The sequence below is a fragment of the Oncorhynchus mykiss genome, chromosome 9 (genome assembly GCF_057628025.1).
Source record: "Oncorhynchus mykiss isolate SJ-2025 chromosome 9, ASM5762802v1, whole genome shotgun sequence".
Taxonomy (NCBI): Eukaryota; Metazoa; Chordata; class Actinopteri; order Salmoniformes; family Salmonidae; genus Oncorhynchus; species Oncorhynchus mykiss.
This window is the reverse complement of record NC_143030.1, coordinates 61,080,264-61,098,412: the sequence shown is the minus strand read 5'-3', so window position 1 is coordinate 61,098,412 and position 18,149 is coordinate 61,080,264. Positions and strand designations below refer to the sequence as shown.

General features: G+C 44.6%; 1 protein-coding gene across 1 annotated transcript in view; it reads left to right on the top strand.

The window, feature by feature from the left end:
• The window catches only part of LOC110532419 (bridge-like lipid transfer protein family member 3A), a 61,495-nt gene that overhangs the window by 24,080 nt on the left and 19,266 nt on the right, over positions 1-18,149 (top strand). Inside the window, exons 3-9 of the mRNA XM_090184830.1 lie at positions 561-599; positions 777-868; positions 1,032-1,221; positions 9,374-9,514; positions 9,731-9,901; positions 16,137-16,320; positions 16,659-16,745. Coding sequence (XP_090040956.1) covers positions 561-599; positions 777-868; positions 1,032-1,221; positions 9,374-9,514; positions 9,731-9,901; positions 16,137-16,320; positions 16,659-16,745 — 904 coding nt within the window. The remainder of the gene's footprint in view (positions 1-560; positions 600-776; positions 869-1,031; positions 1,222-9,373; positions 9,515-9,730; positions 9,902-16,136; positions 16,321-16,658; positions 16,746-18,149) is intronic.

The following is an 18,149-nucleotide window of genomic DNA, read 5'->3' as shown; positions in this document are numbered from 1 at the left end:
AAACGTATGGTGAGCGGTTTGACAAGACCATGTCATTGGGGTTTCATAGTGTAGCCTTTAGCTACATCAATGAACGCCGCAGAGGGCATAGGCTACACACACTGGCAGCATGGCAGAGATAAGCCGCATTACTGTCCAATAACACTAAGATCAGTGGACACATCTCCAGGCCCACTGCTAGGCTCAGATAACAGCGAGAGAGCAGCATGAGGGGGAAGGACACAAAAGGCCAGAGGCTAGCACAGCACAGCACCACACCAAAGCCCTGAATGACCTGCTCAACCTGTTGTTTAGAAAGATGTGGACTGCAGATCAGATTTGAAATTAGCTGGGTTGTCTTTGTATGGCCCAGATCAGATGTCCCCTTATTATTGTTTTATCTTTAAGATTACTATTTTGAAGCCAGTCTAGGTCGGGTATAAGTCTACAAGGAGAAGCCTAAAAGCACAAGCCACTCTGTGTGTCTTGCACACAGTGAATGATAAACAGTCCAGCAGAACAGTGCTGAGGAAAGTGTTTGTGCCATCCTGACTGGTCCCCTGCTGTTTTGTCTCCCTCAGATACAATGGACAAAGTTGAAGACCAGCCCCATCTGCCTGGTATGAATTATACCCTTTGTTCTATTCCTCCATGAGTTTCTGTCCCGCTCATTCTCCTTATCTTTCTCCATTTTATTTCTCCTGTAGTAAAGTGTATTGGTTTACTATTGTAATACTACATCCACCCCTGCTGTACTGAACTATGGTAACTATGCACACTTCTTCCAACCCCCGCAGTTCCTGGACAAGGTGGAGGTGGAGATGAGAACTTGTGAGGAGCCCCGTGCACCAAATGGCCCCTCCCCTATTGCCATCACTGCTGGCCAGAGGTGATGTCTGTTTGGAACCTTTTTGAGGGGAATTTGTGATAGATCCATTTATTTTATACTATTATATATTGTATATAACTGTTGCTCTGGACAGATATAATTTACTGAAAACCCACTGTCTTCAGTCATATTCTCATCTGTCTATTGTTGTGTCTTGCTGCAGTGAGTATGGCTTCGCTGAGAAGGTGGTGGAGGGTATGTCTGTCATCATCAACTCCATCACCATCAAGGTGCAGTCCCGTGCCTTTCGCGCCTCCTTCGAGCTCTGGCAGCTCCAGGGTAACAGTCTCAACCCCAAATGGCAGAAGACTGACCTCCGCTACACCCGCATCACGGACCCCAAGAGAGGAGAGGTATGCCCACAAAATTAGGTTTTATGTAGCGGTTAGTACAGTATGTCCAGGTTTCATGGTACAGTTAGTACAGTATGTCCAGGTTTCATGGTACAGTTAGTACAGTATGTCCAGGTTTCATGGTACAGTTAGTCCAGTATGTCCAGGTTTCATGGTACAGTGTCCAGGTTTCATGCTACAGTTAGTACAGTATGTCCAGGTTTAATGGTACAGTTAGTACAGTATGTCCAGGTTTCATGGTACAGTATGTTCAGGTTTCATGGTACAGTGTTCAGGTTTCATGGTACAGTTAGTACAGTATGTCCAGGTTTCATGGTACAGTATGTCCAGGTTTCATGGTACAGTGTGTCCAGGTTTCATGGTACAGTTAGTCCAATATGTCCAGGTTTCATGGTACAGTATGTCCAGGTTTCATGATACAGTTATTCCAGTATGTCCAGGTTTCATGGTACAGTTAGTACAGTATGTCCAGGTTTCATGCTACAGTATGTCCAGGTTTCATGGTACGGTTAGTCCAGGTTTCATGGTACAGTTAGTCCAGGTTTCATGGTATAGTTAGTACAGTATGTCCAGTTTTCATGGTTTCATGGTACAGTATGTCCAGGTTTCATGTACAGTTAGTCCAATATGTCCAGGTTTCATGATACAGTTATTCCAGTATGTCCAGGTTTCATGGTACAGTTATTCCAGTATGTCCAGGTTTCATGATACAGTTAGTACAGTATGTCCAGGTTTCATGGTACAGTTAGTCCAGTATGTCCAGGTTTCAATGTACAGTTAGTCCAGTATGTCCAGGTTTCATGGTACAGTATGTCCAGGTTTCATGGTACAGTTAGTACAGTATGTCCAGGTTTCATGGTACAGTATGTCCAGGTTTCATGGTACAGTATGTCCAGGTTTCATGGTACAGTTAGTCCAGTATGTCCAGGTTTCATGGTACAGTTAGTCCAGTATGTCCAGGTTTCATGGTACAGTTAGTACAGTATGTCTAGGTTTCATGCTACAGTATGTCCAGGTTTCATGGTTTCATGGTACGGTTAGTCCAGGTTTCATGGTACAGTTAGTCCAGGTTTCATGGTATAGTTAGTACAGTATGTCCAGGTTTCATGGTACAGTTAGTCCAGCATGTCCAGGTTTCATGGTACAGTTAGTCCAGTATGTCCAGGTTTCATGATACAGTTAGTACAGTATGTCCAGGTTTCATGATACAGTTATTCCAGTATGTCCAGGTTTCATGGTACAGTTAGTCCAGTATGTCCAGGTTTCATGGTACAGTTAGTCCAGTATGTCCAGGTTTCATGGTACAGTTAGTACAGTATGTCCAGGTTTCATGGTACAGTTAGTCCAGTATGTTCAGGTTTCATGGTACAGTGTCCAGGTTTCATGCTACAGTTGGTACAGTATGTCCAGGTTTCATGATACAGTTATTCCAGTATGTCCAGGTTTCATGGTACAGTTAGTCCAGTATGTCCAGGTTTCATGGTACAGTTAGTCCAGTATGTCCAGGTTTCATGGTACAGTTAGTACAGTATGTCCAGGTTTCATGGTACAGTTAGTACAGTATGTCCAGGTTTCATGGTACAGTATGTTCAGGTTTCATGGTACAGTTAGTCCAGGTTTCATGGTACAGTATGTCCAGGTTTCATGGTACAGTTAGTACAGTATGTCCAGGTTTCATGGTACAGTATGTCCAGGTTTCATGGTACAGTTAGTCCAGTATGTCCAGGTTTCATGGTACAGTATGTCCAGGTTTCATGATAGTTATTCCAGTATGTCCAGGTTTCATGGTACAGTTAGTCCAGGTTTCATGGTATAGTTAGTACAGTGTGTAAAGTTTTCATGGCTTCATGGTACAGTATGTCCAGGTTTCATGGTACAGTTAGTCCAGTATGTCCAGGTTTCATGGTACAGTTAGTCCAGTATGTCCACGTTTCATGGTACAGTATTTCCAGGTTTCATGGCACAGTTAGTCCAGGTTTCATGGTACAGTTAGTCCAGGTTTCATGGTACAGTTATTCCAGTATGTCCAGGTTTCATGATACAGTTAGTCCAGTATGTCCAGGTTTCATGGTACAGTTAGTCCAGTATGTCCAGGTTTCATGGTACAGTTAGTACAGTATGTCCAGGTTTCATGGTACAGTTAGTCCAGTATGTCCAGGTTTCAATGTACAGTTAGTCCAGTATGTACAGGTTTCATGGTACAGTATGTCCAGGTTTCATGCTACAGTTAGTACAGTATGTCCAGGTTTCATGGTACAGTTAGTACAGTATGTCCAGGTTTCATGGTACAGTGTCCAGGTTTCATGCTACAGTTAGTACAGTATGTCCAGGTTTCATGGTACAGTATGTCCAGGTTTCATGGTACAGTTAGTACAGTATGTCCAGGTTTCATGGTACAGTATGTCCAGGTTTCATGGTACAGTATGTCCAGGTTTCATTGTACAGTTAGTTCAGTATGTCCAGGTTTCATGGTACAGTATGTCCAGGTTTCATGATAGTTATTCCAGTATGTCCAGGTTTCATGGTACAGTTAGTCCAGTATGTCCAGGTTTCATGATACAGTTAGTACATTATGTCCATGTTTCATGATACAGTTATTCCAGTATGTCCAGGTTTCATGGTACAGTTATTCCAGTATGTCCAGGTTTCATGGCACAGTTAGTCCAGGTTTCATGGCACAGTTAGTCCAGGTTTCATGGTACAGTATGTCCAGGTTTCATGGTACAGTATGTCCAGGTTTCATGGTACAGTTAGTACAGTATGTCCAAGTTTCATGGTACAGTTAGTACAGTATGCCCAGGTTTCATGGTACAGCTAGTCCAGTATGTCCAGGTTTCATGGTACAGTGTCCAGGTTTCATGGTACAGTTAGTACAGTATGTCCAGGTTTCATGGTACAGTATGTCCAGGTTTCATGGTACAGTTATTCCAGTATGTCCAGGTTTCATGATACAGTTAGTCCAGTATGTCCAGGTTTCATGGTACAGTTAGTCCAGTATGTCCACGTTTCATGGTACAGTATTTCCAGGTTTCATGGCACAGTTAGTCCAGGTTTCATGGTACAGTATGTCCAGGTTTCATGGTACAGTATGTCCAGGTTTCATGGTACAGTTAGTCCAGTATGTCCAGGTTTCATGGTACAGGTAGTCCAGTATGTCCAGGTTTCATGGTACAGTTAGTACAGTATGTCCAGGTTTCATGATACAGTTAGTCCAGTATGTCCAGGTTTCATGGTACAGTATGTCCAGGTTTCATGGTACAGTATGTCCAGGTTTCATGGTACAGTATGTCCAGGTTTCATGGTACAGTATGTCCAGGTTTCATGGTACAGTATGTCCAGGTTTCATGGTACAGTTGGTCCAGTATGTCCAGGTTTCATGGTACAGTTAGTCCAGTATGTCCAGGTTTCATGATACAGTTAGTACAGTATGTCCAGGTTTCATGATACAGTTAGTACAGTATGTCCAGGTTTCATGGTACAGTTATTCCAGTATGTCCAGGTTTCATGGTACAGTTAGTCCAGTATGTCCAGGTTTCATGGTACAGTTAGTCCAGTATGTCCAGGTTTCATGGTACAGTTAGTACAGTATGTCCAGGTTTCATGGTACAGTTAGTCCAGTATGTCCAGGTTTCATGGTACAGTTAGTCCAGTATGTTCAGGTTTCATGGTACAGTGTCCAGGTTTCATGCTACACTTAGTACAGTATGTCCAGGTTTCATGGTACAGTTAGTACAGTATGTCCAGGTTTCATGGTACAGTATGTTCAGGTTTCATGGTACAGTTAGTCCAGGTTTCATGGTACAGTATGTCCAGGTTTCATGGTACAGTTAGTACAGTATGTCCAGGTTTCATGGTACAGTATGTCCAGGTTTCATGGTACAGTTAGTCCAGTATGTCCAGGTTTCATGGTACAGTATGTCCAGGTTTCATGATAGTTATTCCAGTATGTCCAGGTTTCATGGTACAGTTAGTCCAGGTTTCATGGTATAGTTAGTACAGTGTGTAAAGTTTTCATGGCTTCATGGTACAGTATGTCCAGGTTTCATGGTACAGTTAGTCCAGTATGTCCAGGTTTCATGGTACAGTTAGTCCAGTATGTCCACGTTTCATGGTACAGTATTTCCAGGTTTCATGGCACAGTTAGTCCAGGTTTCATGGTACAGTTAGTCCAGGTTTCATGATACAGTTATTCCAGTATGTCCAGGTTTCATGGTACAGTTATTCCAGTATGTCCAGGTTTCATGATACAGTTAGTCCAGTATGTCCAGGTTTCATGGTACAGTTAGTCCAGTATGTCCAGGTTTCATGGTACAGTTAGTACAGTATGTCCAGGTTTCATGGTACAGTTAGTCCAGTATGTCCAGGTTTCAATGTACAGTTAGTCTAGTATGTACAGGTTTCATGGTACAGTATGTCCAGGTTTCATGCTACAGTTAGTACAGTATGTCCAGGTTTCATGGTACAGTTAGTACAGTATGTCCAGGTTTCATGCTACAGTTAGTACAGTATGTCCAGGTTTCATGGTACAGTATGTCCAGGTTTCATGGTACAGTTAGTACAGTATTCCCAGGTTTCATGGTACAGTATGTCCAGGTTTCATGGTACAGTATGTCCAGGTTTCATTGTACAGTTAGTCCAGTATGTCCAGGTTTCATGGTACAGTATGTCCAGGTTTCATGATAGTTATTCCAGTATGTCCAGGTTTCATGGTACAGTTAGTCCAGTATGTCCAGGTTTCATGATACAGTTAGTACATTATGTCCATGTTTCATGATACAATTATTCCAGTATGTCCAGGTTTCATGGTACAGTTATTCCAGTATGTCCAGGTTTCATGATACAGTTAGTCCAGTATGTCCAGGTTTCATGGTACAGTTAGTCCAGTATGTCCAGGTTTCATGGTACAGTATTTCCAGGTTTCATGGCACAGTTAGTCCAGGTTTCATGGTACAGTATGTCCAGGTTTCATGGTACAGTATGTCCAGGTTTCATGGTACAGTTAGTACAGTATGTCCAGGTTTCATGGTACAGTTAGTACAGTATGCCCAGGTTTCATGGTACAGTTAGTCCAGTATGTCCAGGTTTCATGGTACAGTGTCCAGGTTTCATGGTACAGTTAGTACAGTATGTCCAGGTTTCATGGTACAGTATGTCCAGGTTTCATGGTACAGTTATTCCAGTATGTCCAGGTTTCATGATACAGTTAGTCCAGTATGTCCAGGTTTCATGGTACAGTTAGTCCAGTATGTCCACGTTTCATGGTACAGTATTTCCAGGTTTCATGGCACAGTTTGTCAAGGTTTCATGGTACAGTATGTCCAGGTTTCATGGTACAGTATGTCCAGGTTTCATGGTACAGTATGTCCAGGTTTCATGGTACAGTTAGTCCAGTATGTCCAGGTTTCATGGTACAGGTAGTCCAGTATGTCCAGGTTTCATGGTACAGTTAGTACAGTATGTCCAGGTTTCATGATACAGTAGTCCAGTATGTCCAGGTTTCATGGTACAGTATGTCCAGGTTTCATGGTACAGTATGTCCAGGTTTCATGGTACAGTATGTCCAGGTTTCATGGTACAGTATGTCCAGGTTTCATGGTACAGTTAGTACAGTATGTCCAGGTTTCATGGTACAGTATGTCCAGGTTTCATGGTACAGTGTCCAGGTTTCATGGTACAGTTAGTACAGTATGTCCAGTTTTCATGGTACAGTATGTTCAGGTTTCATGGTACAGTATGTCCAGGTTTCATGGTACAGTTAGTACAGTATGTCCAGGTTTCATGGTACAGTATGTCCAGGTTTCATGGTACAGTATGTCCAGGTTTCTTGGTACAGTTAGTCCAGTATGTCCAGGTTTCATGGTACAGTATGTCCAGGTTTCATGATACAGTTATTCCAGTATGTCCAGGTTTCATGGTACAGTTAGTACAGTATGTCCAGGTTTCATGCTACAGTATGTCCAGGTTTCATGGTACGGTTAGTCCAGGTTTCATGGTACAGTTAGTCCAGGTTTCATGGTATAGTTAGTACAGTATGTCCAGTTTTCATGTTTTCATGGCACAGTATGTCCAGGTTTCATGGTACAGTTAGTCCAGGTTTCATGGTACAGTTAGTCCAGTATGTCCAGGTTTCATGGTACAGTTAGTACAGTGTGTCCAGGTTTCATGATACAGTTAGTACAGTATGTCCAGGTTTCATGGTACAGTTATTCCAGTATGTCCAGGTTTCATGATACAGTTAGTCCAGTATGTCTAGGTTTCATGGTACAGTTAGTCCAGTATGTCCAGGTTTCATGGTACATTTAGTACAGTATGTCCAGGTTTCATGGTACAGTTAGTACAGTATGTCCAGGTTTCATGGTACAGTATGTCCAGGTTTCATGGTACAGTATGTCCAGGTTTCATGGTACAGTATGTCCAGGTTTCATGGTACAGTATGTCCAGGTTTCATGGTACAGTTAGTCCAGTATGTCCAGGTTTCATGGTACAGTATGTCCAGGTTTCATGATAGTTATTCCAGTATGTCCAGGTTTCATGGTACAGTTAGTACAGTATGTCCAGGTTTCATGCTACAGTATGTCCAGGTTTCATGGTTTCATGGTACGGTTAGTCCAGGTTTCATGGTATAGTTAGTACATTGCGTCCAGTTTTCATGGTTTCATGGTACAGTATGTCCAGGTCTCAGGGTACAGTTAGTCCAGTATGTCCAGGTTTCATGGTACAGTTAGTCCATTATGTCCAGGTTTCATGATACAGTTAGTACATTATGTCCATGTTTCATGATACAGTTATTCCAGTATGTCCAGGTTTCATGGTACAGTTATTCCAGTATGTCCAGGTTTCATGATACAGTTAGTCCAGTATGTCCAGGTTTCATGGTACAGTTAGTCCAGTATGTCCAGGTTTCATGGTACAGTATTTCCAGGTTTCATGGTACAGTATGTCCAGGTTTCATGGTACAGTATGTCCAGGTTTCATGGTACAGTATGTCCAGGTTTCATGGTACAGTTAGTCCAGTATGTCCAGGTTTCATGGTACAGTTAGTACAGTATGTCCAGGTTTCATGGTACAGTTAGTACAGTATGTCCAGGTTTCATGGTATAGTATGTCCAGGTTTCATGGTACAGTTAGTCCAGTATGTCCAGGTTTCATGGTACAGTATGTCCAGGTTTCATGATACAGTTAGTACAGTATGTCCAGGTTTCATGATACAGTTAGTCCAGTATGTCCAGGTTTCATGGTACAGTTAGTACAGTATGTCCAGGTTTCATGGCACAGTATGTCCAGGTTTCATGGTACAGTATGTTCAGGTTTCATGGTACAGTATGTCCAGGTTTCATGGTACAGTTAGTACAGTATGTCCAGGTTTCATGGTACAGTATGTCCATGTTTTACAGTATGTCCAGGTTTCATGGTACAGTTAGTACAGTATGTCCAGGTTTCATGGCACAGTATGTCCAGGTTTCATGGTACAGTATGTTCAGGTTTCATGGTACAGTATGTCCAGGTTTCATGGTACAGTTAGTACAGTATGTCCAGGTTTCATGGTACAGTATGTCCAGGTTTCATGATACAGTTAGTACAGTATGTCCAGGTTTCATGATACAGTTAGTCCAGTATGTCCAGGTTTCATGGTACAGTATGTCCAGGTTTCATGGTACAGTTAGTACAGTATGTCCAGGTTTCATGGTACAGTATGTCCAGGTTTCATGGTACAGTATGTTCAGGTTTCATGGTACAGTATGTCCAGGTTTCATGGTACAGTTAGTACAGTATGTCCAGGTTTCATGGTACAGTATGTCCAGGTTTCATGGTACAGTTAGTACAGTATTTCCAGGTTTCATGGTACAGTTAGTCCAGTATGTCCAGCTTACAGAGTCACTGTATTTGTTTTTCAGGCCAGCAATAAATATCACTTAATTAGGCAAATTGTTCAGCATTTTATTGTTCATGATTTCCAGCCCCTCTATTTGAGATCAGGAAATGCGTCTGCGTTATCCTTATAAATGACCTCGTTTACATGGTCTCTGTTTTTCTCGTAAAGAGACTTTTAGGCCAGTGTACTTGTAGCTCGTCCCATACACTGGTTCCCTAATATGTATATACGTGTGTCTGTGTCTTTGTCTGTCTGTGTATGTTTTGTGCAACTCCCCAGGTTTTGACGTTTAAGGAGATCAACTGGCAGAGTCTGCGTATAGAGGCTGATGCCATAGAGAGTGAAGACCAGGACCTGGGCAGTATCCCACTACGCCTCATTACCAACCAGGGACGCATCCGCATCGCCCTGAAGCGCAGGGTAAGACTGGGCCATGGGTAGGCCAGGGAGGGTGGGGTTTACTTGATGTGACGTTTCCCCAACAGTTTAACCACGTTACATTTTCTTTCTCAAAAGCAACTGTTCTCAAGGTGCTTCAGAGTAAATTAACACACAGTCATTGAATGAATGTAAAATTGCTTCCTCTGTAACATGATGACTAACTAGGTTTCTCCTCTGTCTTTAATCATATCCCAGGTGAAGGACTGTAATGTTCTGGCCTCGAAGCTGCTCTTCATTTTGGACGACCTGCTGTGGGTGCTGACGGACTCTCAGCTCAAAGCTGTCATCCACTACGCCAAGTCCCTGAGTGAGGCCATGGAGAAGTCTGCCCAGCAGAGGAAGAATATGGCTGCAGAGTCTCTACAGGTACCGTCCTCCCGCCTTCCTTTTATATGTGTTAACAACAGCACAGTGTCTGCAGCCTGCACTTATTTTGTGCTACAGTTCTATTTCAAATGTAGCTATATTCAGTGGCGACCCGTCATTCAGGGTAGGTGGGGCAGAGCCTGAGCCCAATCTGTTTTGAGCCCTGCATATAAAACAAATAAAACATGTATTTATTCTCTGTGTGCCTGTTTTGGGTGTGATTTTGGCATTCATTCGTGTCACATATCAGTTTGCAAACAATGTAAAAAAAAATTTAAAAAATCATCCTTGAGTTAATAAAGCTGCATACGAACGTGTTATCTTTCTTGAATAAGGCAGCTCCAAAATGCAGGTGTTTCAGATGAGCTCAGTGTTTTCTGTGGTGGAGGGGCAGCCAGCGGAAAATACTGAGTGTAGTGTCGATTAGTCTTCTGTAGTTGCGCCGTGATTGGTTCAGTGTTCTGTCACTCATGGGGACACTACGTCACCGTAGAATCTACAGGGAGAGCTATGCAGTTAAAGCCACCTTGGGTGTTGCCAAAGATTTACATTAGAAATCAAATGAAGTTTTATTAGTCGCAGACACATATTTAGCAGATGCTATTTTGGGTGTTGCGAAATGCTTGTGTTACTAACTCCAACAGTGCTGTAGTATCTAGCAATTCACAACAATACATACAATTTAAAAGTAAAAGAATGGAGTTAACAAATATACCAATATTAGGACAAGCAATGTCGGAGTGACATTGACTGGAAAACAATAGAATACAGATTAAATGAGTAAAATTGTATTTAAACATTATTACAGTGACCAATGTTACCTTATTAAAGTAATCAGTGATTCCATATCTATGTAAACTCAGCAAAAAAAGGACCCTGTCTTTCAAAGATAATTCGTAAAAATCCAAATGACTTCACAGATCTTCATTGTAAAAGGTTTTAACACTGTTTCCCATGCTTGTTCAATGAACCATAAACAATTAATGAACATGCGCCTGTTAAACGGTCGTTTAGACACTAACCGTTTACAGACGGTAGGCAATTAAAGTCACGGTTATGAAAACCTAGGACACTAAAGAGGCCTTTCTACTGACTCTGAAAAACACCAAAAGAAAGATGCCCAGGGTCCCTGCTCATCTGCGTGAACGTGCCTTAGGCATGCTGCAAGGAGGCACGAGGACTGCAGATGTGGCCAGGGCAATAAATTGCTATGTCCGTACTGTGAGACGCCTAAGACAGCGCTACAGGGAGACAGGACGGACAGCTGATCGTCCTCACATTGGCAGACCATGTGTAACAACACCTGCACAGGATCGGTACATCCGAACATCACAACTGCGGGACAGGTACAGGAAGGCAACAACAACTGCCCGAGTTACACCAGGAACGCACAATCCCTCCATCGGTGCTCAGACTGTCCGCAATAGGCTGAGAGAGGCTGGACTGAGGACTTGTAGGCCTGTTTGTAAGGCATGTCCTCACCAGACATCGCCGGCAACAATGTTGCCTTTGGGCACAAACCCACCGTCGCCGGACCAGACAGGACTGGCAAAAAGTGCTCTTCACTGACAAGTCGCGGTTTTGTCTCACCAGGGTTGATGGTTGGATTTGCGTTTATCGTCAAAGGAATGAGCTTTACACCGAGGCCTGTACTCTGGAGTGGGATCGATTTGGAGGTGGAGGGTCCGTCATGGTCTGGGGCGGTGTGTCACAGCATCATCGGACTGAGCTTGTTGTCATTGCATGCAATCTCAACGCTGTGCGTTACAGGGAAGACTTCCTCCTCCCTCATGTGCTACCCTTCCTGCGGGCTCATCCTGACATGATCCTCCAGCATGACAATGCCACCAGCCATACTGCTAGTTCTGTGCGTGATTTCTTACAAGACAGGAATGTCAGTGTTCTGCCATGGCCAGCTAAGAACCCTGATCTCAATCCCACTGAGCACGTCTGAGACCTTGTTGGATCGGAGGGTGAGGGCTATGGCCATTCCCCCAGAAATGTCTTGCCTTGGTGGAAGAGTGGGGTAACATCTCACAGCAAGAACTGGAAAATCTGGTGCAGTCCATAAGGAGATGCACTGCAGTACTTAATGCAGCTGGTGGCTACACCAGATACTGACTGTTTAATTTGATTTTGACCCACCCTTTGTTCAGGGACACATTATTCCATTTCTGTTAGTCACATGTCTGTGGAACTTGTTCAGTTTATGTCTCAGTTGTTGAGTCTTATGTTCATACAAATATTTACACATGTTTAGTTTGCTGAAAATAAACTTAGTTGGTAGTGAATGGATGTTTATTTTTTTGCTGAGTTTACATAGGGCAGCAGCCTCTAAGGTGCTGGGTTGAGTAACCGTGTGGTAGCCAGCTAGTGATGGCTATTTAACAGTCTGATGTCCTTGAGACAGAACCTGTTTTTCAGTCTCCCGGTCCCAGCTTTGATGCACCTGTACTGATGATAGCGGGGTGAACAGGCCGTGGCTCGGGTGGTTGATATCCTTTTTGGTCTTCTTGTGACATCAGGTGCTGTAGGTGTCCTGGAGGTCAGGCAGTGTGCCTCCGGTGATATGTTGGGCAGACTGCACCACCCACTGTGGAGAGCCCTACGGTTGCGGGCGGTGCAGTTGCCGTATTAGGCGGTGATACAGCCCGACAGGATGCTCTCAATGGTGCATATGTAAAAGTTTGAGGGTCTTCGGGGCCGAGGACCTGGAAGCTTTTCACCTTCTCCACGCCGGTCCCATCGATGTGGATGGGGCGTGCTCTCTCTGCTGTCTCCTGAAGTCCAAAATCAGCTCCTTTGTTTTGTTGACGTTGAGGGAGAGGTTATTTCCCTGCCACCACTACTCCCTGTAGGCTGTCTCATCACTGTTGGTAATCAGGCCTACTACTGTTGTATCATCTGCAATCTTGATGATTGAGTCATAGGCATGTGTGGCCACAGAGTACAGGAGGGGGCTGAGCACACACCCTTGTGGGGACCCTGTGTTGAGGATCAGCGTAGTGGAGGTCTTGTTTTCTACCTTCACCACCTGGGGGCAGCCCGACAGTTCAGACCCAGGTCCCCAAGCTTAATGATGTGGAGGATACTGTGGTGTTGAAGGCTGAGCGGTAATGAGTGAACATCATTCTTACATAGGTATTCCTCTTGTCCAGATGGGATAGGGCAGTGTGATGGTGATTGCATCGTCTGGATCTATTGGGGCTGTATGCAAATTGAAGTGGGTCTAGGGCAGGAGGGGGCAATTCCAGTCCTCGAGGGCCTGATTGGTGTCACAGTTTTGCACCAACCTCAGCTAACACACCTGACTCCAATAATCACCTAATCATGATCTTCAATTTAGAATGCAATTTGATTAATCAGCTGTGTTTGTTAGGGATGGAGAAAAAGTGTGACACCAATCAGGCACTCGAGGACTAGAGTTGCCCACACCTGGTCTAGGGTGTCAGGTAAGGTGGAAGTGATATGATCCTTAACTAGCCTCTTAAAGCACTTCATGATGACAGAAGTGAGTGCTACACGGTGAAAGTCATTTAGTTCAGTTACCTTTGCTTTCTTGTGTACAGGAACAATGAAGAACATCTTGAAGCAAGTGGGGGCATCAGACTGGGATAGGGAGAAAATTAATATTTCTGTAAACTGGTCTGCACATGCTCTGAGGGAGCGTCTATGGATGCCGTCTGGGCCAGCAGCCTTGCGAGGGTTAACACGCTTAAATAAATGTCTTACTCCTGTCGGCCATGGAGAACGAGAGCCCGCAGTCCTTGGAAGCTGGCCACGTCGGTGGCACTGTGTTATCCTCAAAGCGAGTGCAGAAGGTGTTTAGCTTGTCCAGGAGCAAGACACTGTGTCTGTGACTTGGCTGGTTATCCCTTTGTAATCCATGATTGTCTGGAATCCACCACTCTCACCTTACCAGGATCCATCTGGACACTCCCAGCAGAGATGATGTACCCAAGAAAGGGGATGCCAGAGCGATGGAACTCTCACTTCTCTGCCTTGATAAACAGCTGGTTGTCCAGGAGGCGTTGAAGAACCTGTCGGACATGGAGCACACGTTCTTGGGGTTAGCGAGAGAAGATGAGGATGTCATCAATGTAGATGAAGACAAACTGGTTCAACATGTCGCGGAGAACATCATTCACCAGAGCCTGGAACACAGCAGGGGCGTTGGTGAGGCCAAATGGCATGACCAAATACCCATAGTAGCCGCTGGCCGTGTTGAAGGCGGTCTTCTACTCATCCCCCTCTCGTATCCGCACCAGGTGGTAGGCGTTCTGTAGATCCAGATTGGAAAACACGGTGGCCCCCTGGAGCAGCTCGTGGCCGAGGAGATGACTGGTAGCGGGTAGCGGTTCTTCACCGTTATGTAATTGAGTCCCTGGTAGTCGATGCACGGGCACAGAGAGGACGAAGGACGCATAAATCCTGAAGCTAGGGAGTCCCCAATGTAGGTATCCATAGCCTTGGTCTCCGGTCCCGACAGCGAGTACAGTCGTCCCCGGGGCGGAGTGGTGCTAGGTAGAAGGTCTCAGTCATATAGTCGGTGCGGCGGATTTTGAAGTGGCCCGGGCCTTGTTGAACACCTCCTGAAGGTCCTCGTACTCCACGGGAATGGTGGAGAGGTCCGGGGCACCTTCCGAGCCCCCAGGAAGACGTCCCGGGGCAGGTTGCGCTGACCTCAGACACTGGGCGTGGTAAAACAGACTCCAGCCCATGATGGCACCAGTAGATGAGGGGATTGTGTCGCTGGAGCTAGGAGAATCCCAATACCACGGGAATCTGAGGAGACTTGGTGAGCAGGAATTGAATAATCTTGCTGTGATTCCCTGACACCCGTAGGTTGATGGGAGTGGTAATATGAGTGACCTGGCCTATAGAGCACCTATCCAGCGCTCTAACTTCCATGGGAGTGGAAAGGGGCTGAGTGGGGATGTTCAGCTCGGAAGCCAGGGTAGCATCCAAAAAACTGTCATCGGCCCCAGAGTCAATGAGGACCCGGAGAGTTTTAGACTGGCTTCCCCACAGCAGAATGCCATGAACAGGGGTGCGAGCAAGGGAAGTGGGAAAGTTCTCCATATGACCCACCAAAGTACTCATTCCTACCAGTGAGCCTGATCTCTTTAAAGGACAAGAGGACACAAAATGACCAAGAGTCCTGCAATACAGACAATTCTTAATGCTGATCCTGTATTGCCGTTCCGCTGGTGATAGCCCAGTTCTACCTAGTTGCATAGGCTCGGGAAGCGGGGACTCAGCCGTCTCCGGCGACTCTGGGGGAAGATCTGGAGGCCTTGGGTTCTCTCGGCAACGGGATGACTCGGAGGCAAGGTGGAATCCCTGGACGTGCGAGCGAAGTTGAATTTCCTTTCCCTCCGTCATTCCTGTAGTCGCCCATCGATTTGGATGGTCAAAGCGATGAGGGAATCGATATCCTGAGCAGCAAGCTCGTCCTTGACCTCCTCCGAGACTCTGTGCAGGAACATATTGAACAGTGCTTCCTGGTTCCAAGCACTCTCCGCTGCCAATGTGCGGAAATCCACCGCATAGTCAGCCACACTGCAGGAGTCCTGCCGAAGCTGGATTAGCCCCCGGGCAGCTTCTCTCCCGGAGAATGGGGCGTAAAAAACATTCTTCACCTCTCCCACAAACCCCTCCTCAAAATGCATGTAACCCCAAACTGTTCACACCCCATTTGTTAGAGTAAATCAAACATTTTATGATACTTGATTGACTCAACAAAATCAATGGGGGCCCTCTTGGGGTCGGTCGAGGCTCTTAATCAGGATAAAGGTAAGACCCAGATGCATACCGTGTCGAAGGAACAGGACGGCAGGCAGGCTCAGGGGCAGGCAGAGTGGTCAGGTGGGCGGGCTCAGGGTCAGGACAGGCTGGCCATGGTAATTAGAAGATTTAGATGACTGGTTATTATATTTTACCTACAAAGCTAACATGAGCTAGTTGATCAACTGGACATTTCTGACAGGTTATAAGTAGCTTCATAAGTTCTGTCAGTGAATGACAAACTGCCCATGCATTACCACATTTCAAACTCTAACTACTCTCAACAGCAGTAGCCTAAGGTAAAAGCCTGACTAATTTCCAAAATGTGTTGGGACCCATGGTCGGTAATGACCCCGTTCTGGGTCCGCCTGTTGAGTATGGCTGGTCTAGATATTATAATAGTCTTTGTGATAGTTAGAGATAATAATGGTATGATTTTGTGTTACAGACTGCACCCCCATCCCCTGGTATCCACAATCTATGGACAGACCCTTCACCCCCTCCCAGCGTTGGTGTACCCAGTACCCTGGACCAGTACTTTGATCAACACGACGTCAAAGAGTCCTCCTACCACACCTTCATCTCTCGTCTAGACCTGCACATATGCAACGACAGCTCCTCAGCAGACCCCGGTTAGTCCCACAGACTATCCCACAGACACCCCAAAAATGTTAGTGCACAGAATTAGCCTATAACAAAGGTCAAATCTATTTTCCCTGTTTCACACATGTACAAGTGTGTAACCTGTACAAGTGTGTGGTGCGAAATGGACATTTGTTTTTGCATATCCTACTCCCCCTGAGACACCCTCAGAGAGTATGACCTTTTCTGCCTGTAGAGATCCAATCTATACTTTCTGGTTGTCCTAATACTCTTTAATTAAAACAATTAGTCAGTTAGATCTTGATGGTGGAATTTAGTTGTCAGAGGTGAACAAAGCTTTTGACCTCTGACTTCTCATGTCACACAGATGAGCTTCCACCTCCTGGCTCCCAGGGTGCAATGCAGTTGACCTTCCGCAAGCTGGGTTTTGACTACTACCCCATCCACCGGCCCGGTGAGTGTACTTCAGTGTTTCCGCTGCAGTCATTTATATATTGTGCTGCGCTACGGCAAAATAATATGAAACATGACAAAATATTTCTGCCGAGGCGCACTTGGAAGATGATAGAACAGTCCACATTTACTTCTCCTTTGCAAACAAAACGAGTAAGGAATAGAAAAACCAGATAACCCCATAGTGGAATAGTTAACCGATTTATCTTGTCAGCTTGTTGTTGTGTGTGCTATGTGAGAGAGAGATTCCTCTTGAGCATTCACGTTACGAGTGCCATAGGGAGGGAAACGTGCATTCTGACAAGCAGTCAATGCACAAAAATGCAGTCATGGGGAAAACAACAGTTTTAATTAGAGGTCAACTGATTAATCGGCATAACAATCGGTTTTCATAACAATCGGTAATCAGCCTTTTTGGATGCCAATTATGGCCGATTACATTGGCCGATTACATCTTTGATAGAGCAGTCTGACTGAGCGGTGGTAAGCAGCAGCAGGCTCGTAAGCATTCATTCAAACAGCAATTTACTGCGTTTACAAGCAGCTCTTAGCAATGCTTGAATCACAGCGCTGTTTATGACTTCAAGCCTATCAACTCCTGAGATTAGGCTGGAAATACTAAAGTGGTTATAAGAACATCCAATAGTCAAAGGTATATGAAATACAAATGGTATGGAAATAATTCATAATTCCTGCGGCTGAACATGAAAGGGGTTCCTTCGTTATTTTACCATTCATGTCTTCCATGGGGAATGTCTTGATCTACTTCAAATAAGGTCTGCGTTTCGTGCAGACTTAAACCGCCTAGGTGTTTTGAAACTCTTGTAAATCTCGCTAGGATAAGGTAATGTTTGTAAACATATGTTAATAAATCTACCCCACAAAAAAAATTATATTTGTTTATATTTGGCCAATATTGTTCAGAGTTACCTTGTCCTATGGATATCTACACAGATATCAAATTGACAAGGTGGTGTAAGCCTACATGAAACACAGACTTTATTTGAAGGGAATCTAAAAATATCCTATGGAATAAATGAATGAAGGAACCACTTTTCAGATTTTGCTGGAAGGTGTCATGGGAATTATGACTCGCACTTTGGTAGTCAATTCTTACCATACCCATTATTAAAATAAGATTTCCTGCATATAGAAATTACAGTTTTTGTTTTCAACATTCATCACAGGTAACTTAAACTCACATTTTTTATTACTCCTGCGTTGTCTTGGATGTGTGCTGAGGGTAGTTTTCCCGTTGGAAGGTGACACTTCACCCCAGTCTGAGGTCCTGCCTTTGAAAAATATCCCCACAGCGTGATGCTGACACCACCTAGCTTCACCGTAGGGATGGTGCCAGGTTTCCTCCAGACGTGACTCTTGGTATTCAGGCCAAAGAGTATAATCT